General features: G+C 43.2%; 1 protein-coding gene across 1 annotated transcript in view; it reads left to right on the top strand.

Annotated features, from left to right (window-relative positions):
• Window positions 1–26,580, top strand: part of cpvl (carboxypeptidase vitellogenic like) — a 93,921-nt gene that overhangs the window by 30,940 nt on the left and 36,401 nt on the right. Inside the window, exons 6-11 of the mRNA XM_078239746.1 lie at window positions 6,079–6,158; window positions 7,888–7,954; window positions 13,560–13,682; window positions 13,960–14,091; window positions 18,210–18,308; window positions 24,238–24,411. Coding sequence (XP_078095872.1) covers window positions 6,079–6,158; window positions 7,888–7,954; window positions 13,560–13,682; window positions 13,960–14,091; window positions 18,210–18,308; window positions 24,238–24,411 — 675 coding nt within the window. The remainder of the gene's footprint in view (window positions 1–6,078; window positions 6,159–7,887; window positions 7,955–13,559; window positions 13,683–13,959; window positions 14,092–18,209; window positions 18,309–24,237; window positions 24,412–26,580) is intronic.

A 26,580-nucleotide genomic window follows, 5' to 3' on the forward strand; every position in this document is an offset into this window, starting at 1 on the left:
ACACCCACCCAAGGCCTAGTATCATCACTGGATCTCAGGCTAGAGGTGAGTGATGCAGAAGGGGATGGGGGAGTGATTACAGGATGGGGTTGTGGGAGAGGGTGAGGAGGCTCAGAGCAAGGGCAGGGAGTGACTCTCAGCTGGCACCCCTTTCTAATGCCAGGTCACTTAATCAGCTACTGAGTGTTTTTGAATGAAGTTTGCCCCTGCACAGTTGTCCGTCATGATCCCCACATGGCGAGTATCCCCTTGGCCACTGGTTAATACCATTGGGGGTTGAATGAAGACTTTAAATGGGCATTAATTCTCCAGTTAACAGCCTCAGTTGACGGGGCAGGAAGGGCTTCCATGGTCTTTTGTGTCATGGACTTAATTGAGGTGGAGGTCGGAAGGCAATGGTCTCCACACCTGCCACCCTTGTTTCCAGGCATCCTCCCATGAGATATAGAAAAAACATGGAGTTGAAAGCCAGTGACTCAAATTAATAACAAGAGAGACAAGGCTAAATAAGCAGGTCCTGTATGTCGTTAATCAGTTAACCTAATCTTTTAGCAATAGGGCAGCACCCACCTTCCTTCTCCCCACTCCTTCACACATTGCCTACAATATTGATTCAAAGAATATGAGCGCCCATACAACATCTGTCTGTCTGTCAGAGAACCACGTGGCCATGAAGAAAGTCTGAGGCACAATAAAAACTGAAAAGATGCCTTCAGTTATTCTAATAACTCAGGCTAAGGACCCTGAAGAGGGGAATCACACCAGATTCCAATTTTTCCAACCTTAGTAGTGGCCCAGACTGGTAAGCCTGTTTCTTTCCATTCTCTCTACCCTTCCCAACCCACAGGCGCATGCACTTTATCCATTGACTCAGTCAGTACATGTACCTTCCAATGTAGTTCTGAGCCAACTGCCTGGATTTGATCCCTGACCTCTGCTTAGCTATCAGATCTGAGCTAAGGTGGTAACAGTGATGCTGCAGTTGATCTCAAAACCCCTGTTCCTTCTTATTTCAATATTACACGCATGGCCTATTGAAAGCTCTAAGACTTGTGAGATCCTTTTCTTTCACCTCCCCACCTCCTTCTCTCTAAGACCATATGGCGCGCACACATTCAACTATTCACATTCCCTTTCTAATCTGAGCTTCCCCCACACACAGGGTGACATTGCAGAAGGTGAAAGCAAGGGATTGAAATGAAGGCTTGTTACTGCAGCCCATGCAACACCAGACTACCTCACTGATTTTTCCAGCCCTCATTTCAGGTTTTGAGAAGTTCTAACTCCCTCCATTTCATTCAATATTTAAAAGCAGTGACTGGGCTATGACGATGAACAGAGAAGCAAATAAAAACTTGCGGAGATGAATCTGTAAAAGTCAGTGTTATGAGGGGAACTTGCCCAAAGGACGTTGCAACTGGTGTCCAGCAGTGGGAACTGTGCACGTATTGTCTTTGTGTCTGAGCCTATTCCAATCATCCCAATACACTGGGGAGCAGGCAAGGCAATGGATCAAACCAACTCTCAAATCCCTGGAAACGTCTCATGGACCGCCAGTTGAGAATGCTAATGTATAACATGCACATTTTGGATTCTGAGACATTATTAGATTGGAGCCAACAAAATATTACCGTTTGCCAGACTATCTATTTGAATAGATTTCAGTAGAGATGATGCAGCTGATATGGAGCTAGGTTCAGCTGTGATTTTTCTACTATATTCTGCAAGGGTATAAATTTGATGAGAATTTTCAGTGCAGTGAATCATGTCAAATTTCATATTGTGCTGATGCAGGGATCTCCCTGTGCAGCTGAAAGTTGAACTGCAATTGGTCCTTGGAAGCAATAAGACTTCAGAATCTTGCATGTTACTGGCTCTTAGTAACCTGTAATCAGAACTCCAAACCAAAAAAAATCTTCAAACATATACCACCAAAATCATAATTAGAATATAATTTGGGAAGGACATTTTAAAAAAAATCAACTTGTCAACATACTTATTGTCAACTGAAATATATGGATGTAAACCAGGCAAGCAAGCAACAGAGTAGCAGGAAATGCATAAGTGTATATATTACAGGAAATGAAAATAAATGGTAATCTTCTGTGGCATTGCACGTGGAAAGTCTCAATCAATTAGCAACATTTCCAGCAATTTGGGAAGCAGAGAATCAGAGTTAGTTGAAGCATAGGAGTTTCCCTGGACCAGGAAAGTGCAAAACTGAGGTGCCACAGCTCTATTGCGGGTGGAGATTGGAACTAAAATGTGACAAGTTTACAAAAGTAATTTCCATTATTAATGTGCATGTTGGAATTCAGAAGGGGAAAATTAACAACAGGGTAAAGACGCACAATTGTTGATGTATTAGCATAAATATCCTCATTAAACATTCTGTGTATAATGGCTTGTTATTCAGAGCGTGGTTAGAATGTGGAACTTGCTGGGGGTTAAAATGTGGAAGTCGAGGTGAATGGCATTGATGAAGTTAAGGGCAAGTTAGATAGGTAAGGGGAGGTGGTGTTGTGGTGTTTTGTCATTGGACTCGTAATCCAGAAACCCAGGGTAATGCTCTGGGGACCTAGGTTTGAATCCCACCACACCATAGCAGATGGTGAAATTTGAATAGGATAAAATCTGGAATTAAAAATCTAATAATGACCATTCATGCCCTTTAGGGAAGGAAATCTGCCATCCTTACTCCTGGTCTGCTCTACATGTGACTCCAGACCCACAGCAATGTGGTTGATGCTGAACTGACCCAGCAAGCCACTCAGTTGATCTAACCAGTACAAAGACAATTTAAAAAAATGAAACTGGATGGACCACCCGGCATTGACCTAGGCACCAGAAATGACAGTGGCAAACCCAGCCCTGTCGACCCTGCAAAGTCCTCCCTCCGCACATATGGGCACTTGTGCCAAAGATGGGAGAGCTGTCCCACAGACTAGTCAAGAAACATAGTCTTAATCACGAAACATACTTGACAGATAATGTCCCACACTCCACCACCATCACCATTCCCACAAGCAGGACACACCTAGCAGAGGTGGCGGCATAGTGGTATATAGTTGGGAGGGAGTTGCCCTCTGAGTCCTCAACATCAACTCTGGACCTCTTGAAGTCTCATGGCATCATGTCAAACATGGGACCTCCTGCAGATTACCACTCGGTTGAACTTAAACACCATTTGGAGGAGGCACTGAATGTAGTGAGTGGGGAACTTTCAACATTCATCATCAAGAGATGCTCGGTAGCACCATCGCAAGCTGAGCTGGCCGGGTCCTAAAGACATAGCTGCTAGACTGGGTCTGTAGGCAGGTGGTGAAACTACCAAGAGGGAAATAAATACTTGACCTCATCCTCACCAATCTGCCTGCTGCAGATGCATCTGTCCATGACAGTATCAGTAGGAGTGACTGCCGCACAATCCTCGTGGAGACCAAGTCCCCTCTTCACATCAAGGATAGCCTCCATCGTGTTGTGTGGCACCAGACTATACTAAATGGGATAGACTTTGGACAGATCTAACATTTCAAGGTATCCATGAAGTGCTGTGGACCACCAGCAGAATTGTATTCAACCACAATCTGTAACCTCATGGCCCAGCATATCTACCATTACCACCTAGCCAGCGGATCAACACTCGTTCACTGAAGTGTGTACGAGGACGTGCCAGGGGCAAAGTTAGGCATACCTAAAAATGAGATGTCAACCTGGTGACGTTACAGCATGATGTGGAGATGCAGGCGTTGGACTGGGGTAAACACAGTAAGAGTTTTAACAACACCAGGTTAAAGTCCAACAGGTTTATTTGGTAGCAAATGCCATTAGCTTTCAGAGCGCTGCTCCTTCGTCAGATGGAATGGAAATCCACTCCATGGATTTCCACTCCATCTCCATGGAAATGGATTTCCACTCCATCTGACGAAGGAGCAGCGCTCCAAAAGCTAATGGCATTTGCTACCAAATAAACCTGTTGGACTTTAACCTGGTGTTGTTAAAACTCTTACTGAAGTTACAGCACACAGTTCCTTGCGTGCCAAACAGAGTAAGTGGGTGATGACAGATCTAAGCAATTCCACAACCATCTGAACAGCTCTGAATCCTGCCACATCCAGTGGTGGATGGTTAAACAACTCACTGGAGAAGGAGGCAGCACAAATATCCCCATCCTCAATGATGGAGAAACCCAGCACATCAGTACAAACAACAAATCTGAAGTATTTGTGACAATCAGATTGAAGTCAATGATCCATCTCAGCCTCCTCCAGTGTTTGCCAACATCGTAGGTACCAGTTTTCAGCCAATTCGATTCACTCCACACGATATCTGGAAATGGCTGAAGGCACTGGATACTGCAAAGACTATGGTCCCTGACAAATTTCCAGCAATAGTACTGAAGACTTGTGCTCCAGATCTTGTTGCACTCCTAGCCAAACTGTTCCATTAAGGCTGCAGCACTGGCATCTACCCAGTAATATGGAAAATTGCCCAGGGCTGTGCTGTCTACAGCGCAAATCCAAACTGGCCAATTACTGCCCTATCAGTCTAATCTCGATCATCAGTAAAATGATGGAAGGGGTCATCAGAAAATTTATCAAGCAGCACATGCTTAGCATTAACCTGCTCATTAATGCTCAGTTTGTATTCCGCCAAGACCACCCAGTTCCTGATTTCATTGCAGCCTTGGTTCCAAAATGGACAAAAGAGCTGAACTCCAAAGGTGAGGTGAGAGTGACTGCCTTTGACATCAAGGCGGTATTTGACCAATGTAGCATCAAGGAGCCCTAGCAAAACTGGAATCATTGGATTCAGGTGAAAATCCTCCACAGGTTGGAGTTATACTAGCACAAAGGAAGATGGTTGTGGTGGTTGGAGGTCAATCATCTTTAACAACTTCTTCAATGATCTTCCCTCCTTCATAAGGTCAGAAGTGGGAATGTTCTCTGATGAATGCACAATGTTCAGCGCCACTCACAACTCCTCAGATAGTGAAGCAGTCCATGTCCAAATGCAGCATGACCTGGACATTATCCAGGTTTGGGTTGACAAGTGACAAGTAACATTCGCACCACACATGTGCCAGACAATGACCAAATCGAATAAGAGAGAATCTAACCATCACCCTTGATATTCAATGGCATTGCCGTCACTGAACCCCCTACTACCAACATTCTAGTGGGTGTTACCATTGACCAGAAACTGAACTAGACTAGCCATATAAATACTATGGCTATAAGAAGCTAGGAATCCTGCGGCGAGTAAATCACCTCCTGAGTCCCCAAAATCTGTTCACTATCAACAAAGCACAGGTCAGGAGTGTGATGGATTATTCTCCGCTTGCCTGGATGAATACCGTTTCAACAACAGGAAAGAAGCTTGACACCATTAAGTTTGAATAGCACTCCTTCCATGAACATTCATTCCCTCCACCACTGATGAACAGTGGCAGCAGTGTGTACAATCTACACTGTACACTTCAAGAACTCACCAAGGCTGCTTAGGCAACACCTTCCAAATCCCCAACTGCAACGATCTGAAAGGACAAGGGCAACAGATACAGGGGAACACCACGATCTGGAAGTTCCCCTCCAGGTGGTTCAACATCCTGACTTGGAAATATATTGCCGTTCCTTCATTTTTGCTGGGACAAAATCCTGGAACTCCCTCCCTAACAGCACTGAGTGTACCTACACCTCTTGGACTGCAGCAGTTCAGGCAGCTCACTACCACCACCAGAAGGGCAGTTAGAGATGGTCAATAAATGCTGGCATAGCCAGCAAAACCCACATCCCGTAAATGAAAAAGGTGCAAGAGGGAGAAAGCAATAGAAAGATATGGGGGTGGGGTGAAATGCTGTAATGTGGGAGGAGGCTCATGTGGAACATAAACACGGCCATGGATCAGTTGGATTCAAAGGCTTGTTTCTGCACTACAATGCAATGGGAATAGCCACTCAAAATTTACAAAAATAAGGCTGAGAGAATTAATTTTTGTCAGGTGAAGTGGAGTACCTGGTGCCATGTTACTTTAGTGTCTGTTATATAGAGATAATATTTCATTATTCTCTGACATTAGGTTGGCACTGGCTTCAGCTTTACTGGCCAGGATGAAGGCTATGCACGAAACGAAGATGATGTAGGAAGGGACCTGTACAGGTCAGTCATTTCTTCTATTTCATTGCACATCTAAACTTTACGCAAATAGACTTCTATCTTCCTATTCCTTAAATAAATGCATGCAAGGTGACTTCTTCAATTTATATTGCTGCGACGTTCTGCATTGTTTGTACACTCTTCTTATTGGTATGGGAAAGGACAAAGTGTCTTCATTAGATCAGGCCTATGTCTTGAGTACATATTCACTTTTTCAGTTAATTCTTTCTATCATACACAATTAGTTTTTTAGACCAGGATTCACAATTTGTGTCAAGGGTGGGATTCTCCCAAAAAATTCGAAGTGTCGAATTTGCGTAAAAACTGGAGTAAATTCTGCTGGTTTTTTCAGCGGGATTTTCAAAATGTATCTCCCACTCTGAGCACTGCAGAGTACACGAGCGTGATTCATGCAAAAAATCAGTGGGCGGGGTCTATACCCAACTGGAGAGGCTGGCAGCATAGTGCTGAGCGGGCCACTGCGCATGCGCCAATCTGTCAGCGCCGAGATAGGCACATGCGCAGTGTCACCTATCTGTCGGCCTCCCAGTCACTTGCCAGATAGATCGTCGGCCAGCCTCGTGACCCCCACATCACTGGCCGTGTGACCCCCCCCCCCCCCCCAAAAGGCTTGATCAATGGCCCTCTGAACATGTGAGCCCAGCCTTGAATCCCGCCCCCCCCCCTTTCTTCTCCCCCACCACCGGAAATCACGACCCCTCCCCACCCTGCAACTGCAAACCCCCCACCCTGATGGCCAGCTCTGATCGCTGGCCTCCCTCCCTCCCTCACCGATCCTGACTGCAGAATGGCAGTGGTACCCCCCATTAGGCCGTGCCCCCTTGGCATTGTCCCATGCCTGATTGGCAATGCCAAGGTGACCCCTGGGCATTGGCACTTTGCCCCTTGGGCTGGCACTGCCCAGGGGGCACCCCCCCCCCCCCGCCCCCCCCTCCCCCGCGTCCGACCCCCTCCACATGCCTGAATGAGTGCAGTTCCATCTACACTGAAGAAGCTTCAGGACAAAGCAGCCCACTTGTTTGTCACCCCGTCCACAAACTTTCACTTCCTTTTCCACTACACATTGTGGCAGCAGTGTGTACCATCTACAAGATGTACTGCGGGAACTCACCAAGGCTTTTTAGACTTTCAAACCCACAACTCTACCATCGAGAAGGAGAAGGGCAACAGAAACGGGAACACCACCACCTGGAAATTCTCCTCCAAATCACTCAGCATCCTACACTGTTGCTGAATCTGAAGCCTGGAATTCCCTCCCTCACAGTACTGCTGGTGTACCTACACCACAGGAAGTGCAAAAGTTCAAGAATCCAGTTCACCACCACCTTCATGAAGACAATTAGGAATGGACAATAAATGCTGGCCTAGCCAGTGACCCTTGCATCCCATTAATGAATTTAAAAAACTTTGATGCTGTACTTTTTCTCATGCTGGTCAAATGTTAGTAAAGATTTCCTGAATAAGATTTAACTGCATTGTTTAGTGACAACTTCAGAAATTTGTGATAAATGGATGACTGCACTCAACTAGCAACTGTTTTCAAACCTATAGTGAAATTGCCGCACTTTTCTACCAGTATAGATGGGCTTGAGCCTGTTTACAGCTGTAACCTTCAAAAAAAATGAGTGAAATGCTGTACTTGAACTGTTGGATGAAAGGTCCAGCTGCAGGCTTAGCAAAAATGGATTATTTAAATTGTCTTTCTTTGCAGTGCCCTTATCCAGTTCTTTCAGATATTCTATGAATATCAGCAGAATGATTTCTATGCTACAGGAGAGGTAGGTAATCTAATTTTGTAGTTTCTGTTCACCAAATCTTTACCTCCATTTCAACTCTGTTCTTAAAAATAAAATGGGCAGAATTTTCCATTTTTTTTCGGGGCGTCTTGCGTGCTGCCTGAAAAAGCCTACCATATCTTCTGCCCATCAGGCGGTTAAGTGGACGGTGGTGGGCCTTTTTCTTGACTGAGAATCCCAGAATACGACAAACTGCCTGCCAATCAAAGGCCATCAGCTTTTTCACTCGACTGTGCCACAGAGCTGGAGCAACACCCCCGGAGTCCCAGGATCATGGGATGAGCCAGGATAAAGTGCTGTTGGAGGGGGTGGGGGTGGTGACACAGGGTGAGGTTCATGGGGGCGAGGGGGGGCCATGGTGGTCAGCAGCAAGCACGGGGGGATGGTTGCCAATGGTCATTTCCCTGCCCCATGTCCATACTTTTAATCATGTGCAGATTAGTTACAATCAAGAAACCTCCCCCCTCTCTCCAGCTGACGAGCAGCGTCTTACCAGTTGAGCATGACAGCCAGGAGTTGAGAAGATTGTAGCAGAGGTGGGAAGTGGTCCTTAAGTGGTCATTAATTGGCAACTTAAGGGATTCATGCAGCAGCAGGGCAGGAAGATTAACCATAAACCTTTCCGCCCAGAACTTAAATTTCTGATGGTCTCTGTATTTGTAATTTCAAAGTGCAACCTGGAACATTGTGAGGAGGATGCATTCATGTTCAAGATGCTAGATAAAATAGATTAGAGATTGGCCTTCTATGTTGATGCAAAATTCTTATAACTGCTTTAGAGATTGCCAGTATTAATTAATGAAATCGTGTAAACAGTTTAAAAACTTCACAGCTAGTGTCTGTATAAAGTAATATATTACTTTTCAGAGCTACTTCAATGATTTTAGTTATCCTTGTTTGGAAAATCTGTCTTGACTTGACTGTGCTGTTACTGCCAGCTTATTTTCTGTTATTTCTTTTCTGGAGTCCATATCACTCAGTTAGCAGCACTCATGTATCCAACTCAGAAAGTGGTGATTTCAAGCCCTTCTCTAACCTAAATGGATGGAAAATTAGCAGGCGCCCTTACAGACATGCAATCCTCCACACTTTGTTTTCTCTGTCCAGCCCACCCCAGCAATTATTGACAGCAAAGCACAAAGAGGAAAAAAAATGCCTTTGATAATCTAAACTGAAAACTTTAGTCCAGCACTGCATGGTTAAAGTGCGCTCTTTCAGATAAAATGTCAAGCCAGCTGGATGTAGAAAATCCCATGGTACTATTTGATTAAGAGCAGGGAGTTTGCCTCGGTGTCCTGGCCAACATTCCAACTCTCGACATCACCAAAAACAAATGAACATCATTCATTCCATTTCTTGATTTTTTTTTGAGCTGCTACATCTGCTTAAATAACAGCCAGTATACTGTAAATAATTTACATAGTGTGTACTGAGAATTGGATAAGACACTGTATATATATATATATATATATATACACACAAGCTGGTCTTTATCGCTTGGTTTGAGGTAGTCCACATGGATTTTAGCAAAGCTTGTGATAAGGTGCCGTATGGTAGATTGGTTAGATAACTAAAAGCCCATGGAATCCAAAGTAAAGTGGCAAGTTGAATTCAGTGGTAGGAAACAAAGGGTGGTAGCCAACATGTGTGATTTGTGACTGTAAGGCTATTTCAAGTGGGGTTACGCAGGGCTCAGTAATAGATTCCTTGCTTTTCATCACAAAAATGGATAACACAATCTACCGCAATGATTTAGACTTTTAAGTGTAGCAACAAATTATATTTATATAATGCCTTTAACATAATGCCACACCCCAAGGTGCTTTTTCAGAGCACGGTAAAATATAGTATCACACTGAGCCACATTAGGAGGTATGAGGTCAGAAGCTTTGTCAAAGAGGTAGGTTTTAAGGAGTGTCTTAAAGGAGGAAAGTGAGGTGAAAGACTTAGAGGTGTAGGGAGAGTATGCCAGAATTTGGAGCCTAGGCAACTGAAGGCAGAACCACCAACATTGGAGCAATTAAACTTGGGAATGCCATTGAGTAAGAGTTTTTTAACAACACCAGGCTAAAGTCCAACAGGTTTATTTGGTAGCAAATGCCATTAGCTTTTGGAGCGCTGCTCCTTCGTCAGATGGAGTAGATATCCACTCCATCTGACGAAGGAGCAGCGCTCCGAAAGCTAATGGCATTTGCTACCAAATAAACCTGTTGGACTTTAACCTGGTGTTGTTAAAACTCTTACTGTGTTTACCCCAGTCCAACGCCGGCATCTCCACATCAATGCCATAGAGGCCAGCATTAGAAGAGTGCAGACATGTTGGAGGGTTGTGGAACTGGAGGAGATTGCAGAGATAGGGAGGGGAAAGGCCACGGTGCGATTTGAAAACAAGACATTGCATGACCGGAGCTAGTGTAGGTCAATGAGGTGATCGAGAATAGGGAACAATGTCCTCGCAGTCAGTGGAGCAGTGAAGCAGTCTGGAAATGGTGTCCTCACCATAGTTACCGGCACAGTGAAGCTGTCTGTGAACAGTGTCCTCGCAGTCAGCGGCACAGTGAAGCTGTCTGTGAACAGTGTCCTCGCAGTCAGCGGCACAGTGAAGCTGTGTGGGAACGGTGTCCTCGCAGTCAGTACTAGCTGAAAAAATTAACTGAGAAGTAAAACTCAGGGCCAGCATAATAAAGTGAAGTAATAAGTAATACAAGGGTAAGTAGGCCGAAGTAGAATTAGTCAAGGAGACCAAGTTTAGGTACGTGAGGTATCTTTTAAGACTAAGTATGCTTAAGTTTAAGACTTGGCAGATGAAGTCAGCTGAGTGGAATGTGTGACCTGTTATATGTGGGAAGTCATGGACAATACCAGCATCCTAGATGACTACATAGGGAGGAAGTGCTCCCAACTGCAAAAACTTGAGCTCTGGATTCGGAGCTTGAGAGTTGGCTGGAGACACTGTGGCACATCTGCAAGGCTGAGAGTTATGTGGCTAGCGCGTTTAGAGAGGTGGTAACACTGCAGATGAAGGGACTGGAGGGAAGAAGGGTAACCACGAGTTCAAGAGAAACAGGAAGACAATGCAGGAGTCCCCTTGGGTCTGGCTCGCAGATTGGTTTTCCATTTTGAAAGCTGATGAGGCTGTTGGTTCTTCAAGAGAGTACAGTCAAAGCCAAGCTTCTGGCACCACAAGCGGCCGGACTTTACAGGAGGGGAGGAAGAAGGAAGGAAGATCAATCGTGATAGGCAGGCAATTCATTAGTTAGGGGAGCAGACAGGTATTTCTGCAGCCACAGATGTGACTATAGGATGGTGTGTTGCCTCCCTGGGACCAAGGTCAGGAATGTCACTGACTAGCTGCAGGGCATCCTAAAGGGGGAGGGTGGTAAGTCAGAGATTGTGGTACACATTGGTACCAACAATATCGGTAGAATGAAGGATGAGGTCATGCATCAAGAATTCAAGGAAATAGGCAGCAAATTTTAAAGCATAACCCCAAAGATTGTAATCTTTGGATTACTCTTGGTGCCACGTGCTAGCGAGTACAGAAATAGGAGAATAGGGCAGATCAAGGTGTGGCTCAAGTTGGTGCAGGAGGGATTCCTGGATCATTGGGATATTTCTGGGCAAGGTGGGACATGTACAAATGGGATGGTCTACACCTGAACCAGGATGGGACCAACATCCTGGCGGGTGGGTTTACTAGTGCTGTTGGGAGGAGTTCAAACTGGTTTGGCAAGGGGAGGGGACACAGCATTCATAAAATAGGAACACAACATACTCTCGTAAAGGACCAAGACACAGAGAGTTCAATCATGTTGAGTTCCAAGGGAGTAAGGTGAGTTTGGATGGCCTGTACTTTAATGCTGGGGGTATTATATGTGAGACTGATGAATTACGGATGCAGATTGAAACATGGAATTGTGACATTGTTGCCATCACAGAGACATGGTTGAGGGAGGGGCAGGACTGGCAACTCAATATTCTGGGGTATGGGATCTTCAGGTGAGACAGGAGGAGGTGGTGTTGCATTATTAATTAAGTAGTCAGTTATTGCAGTCAGATGGGCGATATCATAGAATCATCATAGAATCCCTACAGTGCAGACGGAGGCCAGTCGGCCCATCGAATTTGCACCTACCACAATCGGTGGACCCACCCAGGCCCTATTCCCGTAACTCCACATATTTACCCTGCTAAACCCCTGACACTAGGGTTAATTTAGCACGGCTAATCAACCTAACCTGCACATCTTTCCGAAAGATGTGCTGGTTGGGTGCATTGGCCATGCTAAATTCTCCCTCAGTGTACCCAAACAAGTGCCGGAGTGTGGTGACTAGGGGATTTTCACAGTAACTTCATTACAGTGTTAATGTAAACCTACCCTGTGGGAGGAAACCGGAGCACCCAGAGGAAACCCACGCAGACACAGGAAGAATGTGCAAACTACGCACAGACAATGACCCAAGCTGGGAATCAAACCCAGGTCCCTGGCACTGAGAGGCAACAGGGCCACCGTGCTGCTCATTGCCGCTGTGCTGCCCATAATCTTCAGGGTCTTCAAATTAGGTTTTGTGGGTAGATCTTAAGAGTATAAAGGGGACAATCACATTACTGGGAGTGCATTATAGGCCCCCAAACAGTCAGCGGGCAATAGAGGGGCAGATATGTAGACAATTCACTGGGGTATGTAAAAATAATAATAATATGGGATTTCATTAATTGGGATAGTCATGCTGTAAAGGGTCTAGAGGATTTGCAGAGGATGGATTTCTTAAAGAGCTCTGCTGAATGCATTTCATGTCAATATGTAGAAGGTCAAACAAGGAACAGTGAAGTGCTGGATCTAATTCTGGGGAACAAAACCAGAGAATCTCCTCTGCACCCCCTCTGGGGGAGAAATTGCTCATTCCCAGACAGAGATTGTATTTTGAATATATATATATATATGTATATACACATCAATATTTTATTAAAGATCTTAGGTAGGGTCCACAACTTTTGATCATTTTTCTGTCAACATTTACCACTGTATTATGATATGTCAACATTCCCTGTCAAATTTTGATATGATGTGGAGATGCCGGCGTTGGACTGGGGTAAACACAGTAAGAAGTTTAACAACACCAGGTTAAAGTCCAACAGGTTTATTTGGTAGCAAAAGGCACACAAGCTTTCGGAAGCCAAATGTCACAAGGGAGCTGTGGGCACTGGAGTGAGTTTCTGAAGTTTGCCTCCAATCTCGTCGTTACCTTGTGATATAAGAAATATATATATCAACAGCATAGGCAGCTTAATATCTAACTGTGGCCTTGTTATTGAATGTTGTAATTTTGTTCTAACATGTCCATGGCAGCATTTTTTTCTGCTTTCACTTCAGTCTGTTTTCAAAGTTTTAAAAGCTACTGGAGAATTGTGTATTCTTAATGTTAATTTACATAATATCTATTGGACTTTCTTTTAAAAGCATTAACTTTATTACAGGAATATAGGGAGTTAGGAACATCAATGTAAATAGTGAGGTTGTGAACGGAATAAACATGTTTTACTGAAGTCCTTACATATGTGTCTTTTAATATGTGAACATCTTCAGTCCTATGCTGGAAAGTACGTGCCTGCAATTGGTTACTATATCCATATCCACAATCCGACTGCCAAAGTAAAGATCAACTTCAAGGGAATGGCCATTGGCGATGGACTGAGTGATCCCGAAGTAGTAAGTGGCTTTGTTATAAATTAAGCAGAATGCTTGAGTTGTAATTTAGTTTTATCATGATAAAAGGAAGTCAGTTCTCAGACTACTTCCTCATAACTTCAAGACGCTAATTTTTACCATATGTTCATCTTGCCAGTAACTACTAGATTGCTTTAAATTATACCTCACTGACCACGCTGATTGCAGCCTTTGACTTTGAAAAATCGCTCTTCAAATTCTGAAATTGAATTTTTGTAAGGCAACAAAGTTACTCCTTTGTTGTGTGTCTGTTCCACAGATGTTAGGTGGTTATGCGGAGTTCATGTACCAGATTGGGATCATCGATGAGAAACAAAAGCAGTACGTCCAGCATCAGACAGACATAGGAGTGCGTTACATCCAACAGAAGAAATGGGTGGAAGCCTTTGAAGTATGTACCAGAGGCTTGGTCTTGGTCTTAAAATTGGAAACATCTGAGTAGTGTGAGGGTCAGTGGAGAGCATGATGGGAGGTCAGAAGTTTGTTGCTTGATGGCATGTTGTTCAGCTTAAAAGCAATCAGTGTTCTGATATTCGAATGAATGCTCTCCCTTTCCAAACCTTTTCAAAATGTAATACAACTTGTGCTTTTCAACAGAATAATTCTGAATTATATGTTAGTGTGCAAAGTGGAATCCTTTTGTACTCGCCTAAACTTGTCACTAGATCAGTGAGTTAATGACAACTGAAAGGCATACGGAAAATGATTTAATATTGTAATCTAATGTTATGAATCAAAAGTTCTGATTAAATGTTCCTTGTTCCTGCAGAAATAAGAGTAACTTGAGTTAAATCCTATTCTATTGATAGGCAGCCTTTCCTTTTCTAGTTCAGTGTGCTATTTATTACCACAAATGTGGTGACAATCATCTCTACAAAATCATACTGAGCTGTCGAACTACCCTTGCAGTTCACTCAGTTGGATCATTTCTACTTCCTGAACTGACACAATTCTTTGTTTGACTAAGTTCCAATGAACTGAACAAGTTATTATACCAGGATGTTTATTATTCTCTTGCAACAACTCCACAATTTTGTAATATGCCTGTAGTTCATGAACTCTCACAATAACTCTGTTTATTAACTACTTATGATGCAGACATTATGAAGTATTTCATTGACATCTGCATTTGGTAACACCATTTATTTCCACTGCAAAATAAGTATTTCCCTTCCCCACTGTTATTTCTGTCCCAGTTTTCTGCTGTATCTCCTCATTCTGTAGTTTCACAGGTATCTGCTGTCCTTCACAACCCCATCATGTTTAACATTGGGCTGTGGGATGCATTGCAGCTAACCCTGATTTTATCTTCACCTAACTTTTACAGAATCTGGGGAGGGAAAATTGCCAATGTTTTATCCTTTCTCGAACTCGGTGACTTTGGTGCTAATTGTAGCACTCTTACCTCAAGCTTCCCTCTAACACGACTGAGAACTTCCTATTCTGCTTGATTCACTTCCTTCATGTGTTCATTTAACCATTCACTTATGTGTTTATGTTTGTCCAGCAATCAACAGATTTTTCTTATACAAGTGAAATATTATGAATGTATACACGCCTGGGTGTTGAAATGCACATCAGTTATTGGACCCTATAGAACCTTTGTTTAAAGAGGACATTTGCTCAGGCAAAGATTTATTAATAAATCTCCAAACAGAGAATCGTTTCTGATCCCTTCAAACTTTGATTTTAACCATAAGCCATAATAAGCTATAATCTCTACATATTTTAAAGGCCAGATTTATGCTATTTTATTTCATGGACATACCCTGTCTCAAAACAGGCCAGATTTTTGGTCACTCCCATTACCTTCTGTTAATGGGAGTTTATTAAAAATTTGGTTTGCTGACTTAACCAGAAATGATGGACTAGGTTAAATGTTTGGCTTACACTGTAAGCTGCTTACAGGTGGTATCTGTAGAAGTATTCACTATAGATATGTATTTACAGGATGGTATTTTGCTGGAAAAATGGGTGGAATTTTCCCCCCAAATTTCTGTCATAACAGTGAGAAACATGGTTGAACTGTGCCAGTTTCTCAGGCGTGCTCCGTATCACAGTCTTTCAACAGTCAGTCACTTCTTTGGAGAGTTGGGAGCTTGGCGCAGTATGGGGGGGGGCAGAGCCTAGGCATGACGGCAGAGCCAAATTCAGAGTGCTCAGCTGCCATTTCACAAGGGCACCCCGATCTCATGGTGCACTGGGAGACCCCCTCCCACCCCCCGATATCAGATCCATTGGCGGCATATTCTCCCCCACCCCAACATGGGTTGCCACATTGTGGCATCAGGGCTCCCCTGATGGATCCCCTGGCTGCCCCCTGACATACCCCCGTCATGATCCCCTTCACGATCCACCTCTGTATAGTCCTCAGTGCCCTCAGTGTCATTGTCCCCACCCAGGCCCCACTCCCCGGCACTGCCTCTGGCACATTAGCGGTGTCTGATGTCCCCTGCTGGGGTACCTGGTAGGCACTGCTGGGGTGTTTGGTGGGCACCACCAGGGGAGCAATGCCTGACAACCACTGTCCACCAATGCCCCTGACCACTAGGGTGTTTCGATGGCCTCCCAAGCCCCATAGCATGACCAGCTCAGCAGGTCTGCGGTAGCGCAGAGTTGTACTGAATCGCGCCAGCGTGACATCCTGTCGGAGAGGTGGGAAGCATCTGAGAAGGGAGGAGCATGTGTACTGAACTCCCTAATGATATTGAAATCCAGTCAATCTCTTGGGAAGCCTAAGAAATGGTTCGCGCCACTTTAAAGGAGTCAGGAAGGTAGCAAACCATTTCGCATCGTGCGCCAATCGGATTTTTAGCCTTGTATCCTATTTTCCCAGTTCATCAAGCACAGCGAGGTGGTAAAATCGCACCCAATATGTTTCGTTGCTTAAGAAGGCCTTTTTTTGAACTTGTGTCATTTATAGAATTTTAAAAACCTGCAGCATCAAATGAACCTATTTTTAGCATTTTCAAAGAGCAGTCTAGTTAGTCCCAATCCCCTCACTACCCCATATCCCTGTATTTTTTTCCCTCTAGTTCCCTTCTGAAAGCTACTCTTGAATCTGTATCAATCATCATATCAAAATCCTAAACTTAAAAAAAAGTTGTCACATATCGCCTCTGATTTTTTTGCAACCATCTTTGGTCTGTGCCTTTAGTTATAGACTTTCAGCCTTTGGAAACAGATTCTTTTTATTTTCTCTATCTAAATCCTTCAGGTAAACTGTTCCTTACAATGTTAATCAAAGCAATTATATGAGATTGTTCCTCTTTTAATCATAAACCACATGCAAAATAATAGTTTCCTATAGCAAATTAAAGTAATTATCTTTGCATTTATCTCTGCATGTGTTAAGTATTGCTTATATTTCAAATAGTGTAAACATTATGCCACTTGAAATACCATAGAATAGATATGTGTTACAGCTGCTTTTAGTTAAAAGGCCAACAAACATCAGTTACCGGATAGTCAGGGAGCATTTGCATTTCCAGAAGAGGAATTAGCATACTTTTTATTCCTGGAGGTTAATATGAGGGTTGATTTATTCCATAATGTGTCAAAATTTGTAGGTGGGATTATTTATTTCAAATTATGCTGTAGGTAGGGAGATCTTAATGAGAAGAAATGCTTCTTTTTGACAGAATCTGGCATTGACTTGATTGATTCTGTGGTATAACATGCTAAGATTCACAAATACAATGCTCCTTTACAAGAGACATTGCAATACCCTGAGAACAAGATCTTTAGGGGATACAAGCAACTCAGTAACGGTAAGCATGTCAAATGACTATATGTAACTGGAACCTGCTCTGAGTCATCATCCTTACAGTTTATGGCAAGGATTGTCGTATAAATCTCAGGAGTGGGAACCCTGGCTCGCTCTTTCTCCTTAACCTGATACATTGATGTCACTTTTAACCCCTTACATCCTTAATTTCTAAACTGAGACCATCTAATGAAGTCCAATGGTCAATTCTGGAACCTCTTGGTTTGCTGCGACTTGTTTCTTCCACGCAACATGATATATTTACTCAAAGAGCCACCCAGGAACCTTTTGACAATTGTTTGCCCCTGTTATCATATTTTAGAAAATCAAGACTTTATATATTTGATAAAATTTCAGTTCTAGAACAAAGAACAATACAGCACAGGAACAGGCCCTTCGGCCCTTGAAGCCCACGCCGCTCCCTGGTCCAAACTAGACCATTCTTTTGTATCCCTCCATTCCCACTCCGTTCATGTGGCTATCTAGATAAGTCTTAAACGTTCCCAGTGTGTCCGCCTCCACCACCTTGCCCGGCAGCGCATTCCAGGCCTCTCTGTGTAAAATACATCCTTCTGATACCCGTGTCAAACCTCCCCCCCCCCCCCCCCCCCCACCCCACCTTGAACCTATGACCCTATTGAACCTATTTCTACTTTAGAAATACATAATTAATTTTGATATACAGCTGACAATATTTCCTATTTTCCTGTTTCATATTTTCTGCATTTATTACTCTCCTTTAGGTGTTTGATACTTTGATGAATGGTGACACAGTTAAATATCCGTCCTTCTACAAGAATGCCACAGGATGTACCAACTATTACAATTTTCTACAGTGCACAGTGAGTGACTGGAATCTTAAAGACCTTCTTATCAGCTTTGTGCATTTTACAAGATCTTTGCATTTCAGTGGAGGAACTGAGAAGGATGTATAAAAAATTACCTGATGGCATTTTGCATCCGGGTAGTATTGTGGCATAGCATGAGACACTTGAGTAAAATATCTCTAAAGTATAACCATTCGTACATCTGAAAAATTCTTAGTGTGATAATCAACCATAAAACTATAGTTCATGAAACCTACTGCAGTGCACAGAACCTATTATCCACTCCACTAATATTATAATACTTTAGTGTAAGTTAGTACTTACAAAATCAGCAACCTGCTGTCTGAGTTGCTCTATTTTAAGTCTTAATCTCTGAGTGGTATTTCCTGGCACTGGCCACAGCCAGGATCATTCAGTTCCGTCAAAAACTGGTGGGGTTTTGGCTGGCCTGTTGCATTCCTCCAGGGTGGGTTCTGCCACAGTGGGGCCAGAACATCCTGGCCTCTAGACTTAAAAATTAAACAACCTGGAGTTTCATTTCATCACAAAAACAGAAAATGCTAGAAAATCACAGCCAATCTCTCAGCATATGTGCAGAGAGAATAGAGCTCTAACGAAGAGCTATCCAGACTCGAAACGTTGGCTCTATTCTCTTTCCACAGATGCTGTCAGACCTGCTGAAATTTTCCAGCATTTTCAGTTGTTTTTTCAGATACCAGCTTCCGCAGGAGTTTGCTTTTATCTTGGAATTTCATTCCTTCAAAATTCAGTTATCTTTAGAGATTAAAAAAATAATTTTTCCTTTTTGTCTCTTTTATCTTTCTCTTAATCCCCCTATTTCTCCTCTCTTTATTTTATTTTCTGTCATGAATTTTACATTGAAAAAGCTATTCTAACTTACACATCCTGCTTCAGACTTTGCATGCTTCAGGAATAATATGTCAATCAAATTGGTTAAGGAGTTACACAGTTGCTTTCCCAGTTTACACAGGTCTCAGACCTCTGTACAGGCTACTGTACCAAAATATGTTTCTATTCACAGCAGGTTCCAGTGAAAAAAACATTGGAAGTCTGTGGACCAGTGTCAGTGTAATGAATGGCTAGCACCATTCGTTCCCCGCAGACTGCAATATCTAGACCAATATCGTTTTGATGGTTACTGCACACAATACTCCATATGCAGTCCACCAAACACCTTGCATAGTACCAATATGCTTTTAATGTTACAATTAAAGCTGTTCTCTTTAACACAGTGCACAGAATGCTTGTCTTTCACAGGTAGTCAGAGGTATATAGTAAGGAAAAAGGCCCTTAGGTAGTGCATAAAGATTACCAGTTGTTGACTGATGCCCAGCTTTATTCCTAAAATTTATTCACTGCAGTAGAAATTGGGAACATGCTTTGGAAATAACTAGCACTAAAACATTCTACACCCCTTTAAGTCCCACTCCCAGGCTAAAAAGATTGGCAGGCAAACTCTTCTTGGCCCTGTACCAATGTGCCTGTAAAATGAGATGCTGAGCACACGGAGGGGGGGGGAGGGGGGAATCCTTTGAATCATCTTGAGCAATAATATCCATCCTACAATTAGGTGACAAAGGTTGTCAGAATACCATGGCACCTTTTCCTCCAATTCTATTTTGTTACCATCTTGGGATGTGCCTAATTTCCAACTTCTGAAGACCAGAAACTGAAAAGTGTTTGGTGAGTGGTGTGTGGAATCTTGGGGGAACATACTGACACCCATATAACACTGAGCAAACTGCCAACATAACACATCCAATGTAACAGTCCTTCAGCAAGATTAGTACTCTGGAACCCTACTGATTCACTGCCAAGGAATTAAAAGCTGAAGCCGATGAACTGACTCCATCATTTACATCAGCTCTGTTTCTGACATTTTTGAATCATACTTGTGAAAAGTGGAACTTGTGGCAGTTTGAATGTTTCATAGTATTCAAACATTTGCTGCATTTAAAAAAATATATATTTTGTTTTCTGCCACATTTACAAATTACGTTGCACTGTTTAGTTTACTTGCAGAATAAAATATTTTGATGGGTCAAAAATGCGACTGTAATAAAATATGTTATGATCTATTACTAAGCTGATAATGTGCAGCAGCTTGTAATTTTTTTAACCCCTTACATCCTTAATTTCTAAACTGAGACCATCTAATGAAGGAATGATGCCATATAAATGTTATAATATCTGAGCAAAAGTAATGTTGACAAGTGCAAACATTGCAGTGATATTACAAGAAATTATTCTTGGATGATCATGTGCAAATGTTAAAATCAAATTTCTTTTACCATCTATATTTTCTATGAATGTCAATTGTTCTCCTGTGGGTTGCACATGGTCATGAAAAGCCAAGTGCAGTCTTCAAATCAAGTGGAGTTGGAGGATAAGATAAATGGGCCAGTACAGAGGGAGAACATGGGAAGCCAGAAGAAGTCAAACAGGAAAGGTAGAGAAAAGCTGGGAGGTTGGAGATTGGAGGGTGGGAAGGGGAAGAGGGAAGTTGGAGCAGGGTTAGCGGCGGGGGGCTGATGATCATAGAGTCATACAGTGCAGAAAAGGCCCTTTGCACTGACAATAACTACCACTAAAGTTGCGCTAATCCCATTTTCCATCTCTTGTCCCATATCCTTGAACGTTAGAGTGTTTCAAGTGATGGTGGTGAGTGGGACGAGGACACTTTGCTGCAGAGGTGATTTTCCCTTGCAATTTGCAAATTGGAATTTTCTAACAAATGTCTATTAAGTTGAAGAGTATTCAAAGTGAAAATATTGAAATGCTTAATCCTTGCCTTTAACTAAACTTAATATACCTTACAGGATTTTAAAATCTGTGAACATGAGATTACTTGATAATTGCATGATGTTACTTTATGGTTCATGCATTTCAGAATATACCTTTCAATTTTAGCATATAAATTGTACTTTTAAGAATTCAAGTTTTAGCTGTAGAAAATGGGGTAAATGCAATGTAAACAAGCTGGGAGATTATTGCAATTAAAATATTAGAATAGAAGAGATTGAGCTATAAAACAGCTGGTGGAAGAAACTTAAACAATGCATGACTTCACTGAAAACAGAAACTGAAATGGAAACAGAAAAAGGAAACATAGAATGGAAATTGACCATCCCAGTTTCTAAGGAAATAAAAACTGAACCTGAGATTTGGAAACCAAAACTTCTGGGAAGACTGAAACTAGTTAAAGCTATATAAAGAGATGCAGAACTATCCAAGTAGTGGTTGCAGCTTGAAATTGGTGTGTCAAATTGAATTGCACCAAAAAAAGATATCCAAAGTAAAGTTAGATAGACCTGCACTGTAAGCAGACTAAGCAACTAACTTCATCATTCACCATATGGAATGTGGGTGAGACTTTAATCTCAATTTCAATTTTGTGAGGGAACAGAAACTGGAAGATCACCTAATTTAAAAAATCTATAGTGGTCCCCACAGAGTCTTGTGGCAAAGAAAGAAACCAGTAGATTATCTTGGACGTATTAGAAAAGTACCAAGAACAAGGGATTGAAGCATCAATGGCCAAAAGATGGTAAATTAAGTTCTACATCCAAGAATAGCTGAACTGAGGAGAATTAAAACTAGAGTGGCAAGGGATGGGAAGCTCACTGGGGAGCCAAAAGAGAGGGCAGCAAAGATATACATGAAAGACAGAGAAGTAGAGAGCAAAAGTGGAAGGCAGAGGAAACAAGGGCCAGCAGTAAATAGGGCCAAAGTACAAAAATAAGTCATATAAGTTTGCTGGAAAAAGTGGCAAGTCTGAGGATTGGGAGCAGTATAGTATAAGTACGTAAAAGGAAAAAAATTAGTGAAGACAAATGTAGGTCCTTTACAGTCTAAAATGGGAGAATTTATAATGGAGAATAAGGAAATGTAGAGCAATTAAACAACTGCTTTTGTTCTAGCTACATGGAGGAAGATATAAATAATTTCCCAGAAATGCTAAGCAACCAATTGTCTCGTAAGAATTAGGAATTGAAGGAAATTAGTGTTACTAAAAAATATTACTGAGAAATTAATAGGACTGAAAGCTAATGGGGGGGGGGGGCAGTTTACTAAAAAATGGCAGAATGTTGTTTCCAGTGAGAAAACTGGCAAGTTTCTCTCCAGAGAAACTGATCGGTTTTCTCTCAGATCTTAGGACACTCTGCAAAATAAACCAAAGGGACATGTTTCACACCATCATACAGGGGGTGGGGCCTAAATACACCAGCAAAACCCAACTGCACAGAGACCGGGGCACCATCTTTAAAGGGCGCCCCAATCAGAACCTGAGTAAACTTCTCCCCCAGCCCACCACAGAGGTCTCATCGGCCTCCCTCCCGACCCCGATCAGAGTCGGCACTTCTCTCACCACCAATCTTTTGCCCCATCCCCCACCAAGGGCCATCGATGGCATCCCCTGTTCCACCATCCATTCTCGGCCCATAATCAAATCTGAATGAATTCCCCCCTCCCCCATGAGGCTCCCAATGAAGCCAAGCCCCTGGCATTGGTTGGCACTTGTCAGGTTGGCACAGCCAGGTTGGCAAAGATATGGTGCCAACTAGTACCAAGGGGCAGTGCCGGGGGCATTGCCAGGCCATTTCCTGTCCATGTCCCTTTCTCCCGGGAGCTATACTCACTTTTAGGCCGCAGGGAGGACCCCACGACAGGTTTACGTCTAGGTGTTGTAAATGCTGTTGGCATGACATCACGTCGGCACCTACTGAATATCCGGTGGTGGGGGGGAGCGGGGGGGAGGGAAATGCCCATAATGTCACTAATGAAATGCTAATGTGGTCCTGCTGCACATTTCGCACCACTCCACCGGTGAGGGGCCAGTAAGATCGGAACTCAGAAACTTGCCGGTGCAAATTGCGCTCTCCAGATTTTGAGCGGGTGCTGCCATTCCCAAAAAGGGAGACTGAGGGCTCAAAATTGCCTTTGATAAATCCACAGGGCCTGATAATCTACATACAAGGGTGCTAAAGGAGATGCTCATGGAAATAGTGCCTGTGTTGGTTCTTCACTCAGAGGGTGGTGAACCTGTGGAATTCTCTATCACAGAAGGCTGTGGGGGTGAAGTCACTGAATATATTTAAGAAGAGATCAGTTTCTAGACTCTTAAGGCATCAAGAGATATGGGGAGTGTGCGGGGGTATGACATTGAAGTAGAAGTAGTGGGCGGCACGGTAGCACAGTGGTTAGTACTGCTGCTTCACAGCTCCAGGGTCCTGGGTTCGATTCCCGGCTCGGGTCACTGTCTGTGTGGAGTTTGCACATTCTCCTCATGTCTGCGTGGGTTTCCTCCGGGTGCTCCGGTTTCCTCCCACAGTCCAAAGATGTGCGGGTTAGGTTGATTGGCCAGGTTAAAAATTGCCCCTTAGAGTCCTGAGATGCGTAGGTTAGAGGGATTAGCAGGTAAATATGTGGGGGTAGGGCCTGGGTGGGATTGTGGTCGGTGCAGACTCGACGGGCCGAATGGCCTCCTTCTGCACTGTAGGGGTTCTATGGTTCTAAGATAGAGGATCAGCCATGATAATATTGAATGGCAGAGTAGGCTTGAAGGGCCGAATGATCTATTCCTGCTTCCATTTTCTATATTTCTACAGTAGCCTCCAGAGGACTCTGGCATACTTACACGGATAGTCCCTATTGAAGTAAATAGCTTTTAAGATTGCTGTATCTTATAAACAAAATTCTTAGGGGAAGTAAGAAGTAAACCTGAGTGCATAACATACATAGTTATGAACCATACTGTTAAACTGCTTGTTTTGTTTCAGTTTTTATATACAATAAATGTTGTGTTTTTGTTTAAAAACGAGATACCTTGTGGCATAGTTCTATTGACTAAAACAAACTGTTTGGATTTCTCCAAGTGTTAATGGTCACTAACCATTCATAACAATAATCTTATATTTAACAGGAGCCTTTGGATCAAGTTTACTATGATGCCTATTTATCACAACCTGAAGTGCGAAACTCAATTCATGTGGGAAATCTGACCTTCCATGATGGATCAACAGTGGAGAAACATCTTTTGAAGGATTTTATGCAATCAGTGAAGCCATGGTTAGCCATATTAATGAATAATTATCGGGTAAGAATCACTTCTGTAGAAATGAGGCTAGTGGAACAAATTCTCAAAATACAGATTTTGGTATATTTATTCTGGATTTATAGAAGTTGTACTTTGCGAGTACAACCACAATGTTTTGGCCAAATTGTAGAAGACAATAGAGTGGTGGAAGATAAAACGAGAACAGTAACCATTTATTGCACAAAGCATTTCAAAAAGCTTCACACAGGTGTAATGAAAAAAAGACCACTGAGCTAAAAAAGAACATAAGGAGTGGTTAATCGGATGGGTTTTTAGGTGGACCTTGAAGAGGAATAGGATAAGGAAGTGGAGAATTTTAGGGAGGGTATTCTAGAGCTTGAGATCATCAGCAGAAGCCATGGTCCATCTGATGAGGTCAAGGGAAGGAGCAGTGCATAAGAGAACACAGTCAGAGGAACATGGGGGAGTGGTGGTTACGATAGGGGCGGCACGGTAGCACAGTGGTTAGCACTGCTGCTTCACAGCTCCAGGGTCCTGGGTTCGATTCCCGGCTCGGGTCACTGTCTGTGTGGAGTTTGCACATTCTCCTCGTGTCTGCGTGGGTTTCCTCCGGGTGCTCCGGTTTCCTCCCACAGTCCAAAGATGTGCGGGTTAGGTTGATTGGCCAGGTTAAAATTGCTCCTGAGATGCGTAGGTTAGAGGGATTAGCGGGTAAATATGTGGGGGTAGGGCTTGGGTGGGATTGTGGTCGGTGCAGACTCGATGGGCCGAATGGCCTCCTTCTGCACTGTAGGGTTTCTATGATTCTATGACCATAGAATCCTACAGTGTAGGAGGAGGCCATTTGACCTATCAAGTCTGCACCTATCACAATCCCACCTGGGCCCTATCCCCATAACCCCATGCATTTACCCTAGCTAGTCCCCCAGACACTAAGGGGCAATTTAGCATGGCCAATCCACCTAACCTGCACATCTTTGGGCTGTGGGAGGAAACCGGAACACCCGGAGGAAACCCACGCAGACACAGGGAGAATGTGCAAACTTCGCAGAGACAGTGAACTAAGCTAGGAATCAAACCCGGGTCCCTGGCACTGTGATGCAGCAGTGCTAACCACTGTGCCATCGTGCTGGCAAAAGGAATGAGGCTGTGGAGTAATTTAAATAGTTTTATTTAAAGTGAAGGTGAACTGAGAGCCATTTTAAAAGTAACTGGACAATATCTGAAGCAGGGAACGATTTACAGTGTCAACTAGCTTGAGGGGCAGGAATTAAAATGGGAATTGTAGTGAGCAAGAGACAGCTCTCATAGATGAGGTGAGCTTTGAGTAAATGGGAGAGAAACTAGAAAGGGAAAGAGATGCAATTCAGGGTTAGTCTCTTGGCGATCTGAGAGGAGGTTGGCTTAAGTGAGCATGGGGAAGGGAGGAAAGCAGTAGATGTAGCTAACATAGTTCATACAGATCTTGTGATGATAGCTAACATGGATACATTCACTCTATACCTTTTGGATTTGAGGAAAACAAAGGTATGTGTCATACCAGGATTGGTGGCCAGGTTAGAAGATAACATTGAGCTAAATATATATAAATGATAAGTGATATATATAAATGATTTGGAAGAAGGTGTAACTGGTGTAATCAGCAAGTTTGCGGATGACACGAAGATGGCTGGACTTGCGGATAGCGAAGAGCATTGTCGGGCAATACAGCAGGATATAGATAGGCTGGAAAATTGGGCGGAGAGGTGGCAGATGGAGTTTAATCCGGATAAATGCGAAGTGATGCATTTTGGAAGAAATAATGTAGGGAGGAGTTATACAATAAATGGCAGAGTCATCAGGAGTATAGAAACACAGAGGGACCTAGGTGTGCAAGTCCACAAATCCTTGAAGGTGGCAACACAGGTGGAGAAGGTGGTGAAGAAGGCATATGGTATGCTTGCCTTTATAGGACGGGGTATAGAGTATAAAAGCTGGAGTCTGATGATGCAGCTGTGTAGAACGCTGGTTAGGCCACATTTGGAGTACTGCGTCCAGTTCTGGTCGCCGCACTACTAGAAGGACGTGGAGGCGTTAGAGAGAGTGCAGAGAAGGTTTACCAGGATGTTGCCTGGTATGGAGGGTCTTAGCTATGAGGAGAGATTGGGTAAACTGGGGTTGTTCTCCCTGGAAAGACGGAGAATGAGGGGAGATCTAATAGAGGTGTAC

Source organism: Mustelus asterias, chromosome 2, assembly GCF_964213995.1.
Source record: "Mustelus asterias chromosome 2, sMusAst1.hap1.1, whole genome shotgun sequence".
In the NCBI taxonomy this organism is placed as follows: domain Eukaryota; kingdom Metazoa; phylum Chordata; class Chondrichthyes; order Carcharhiniformes; family Triakidae; genus Mustelus; species Mustelus asterias.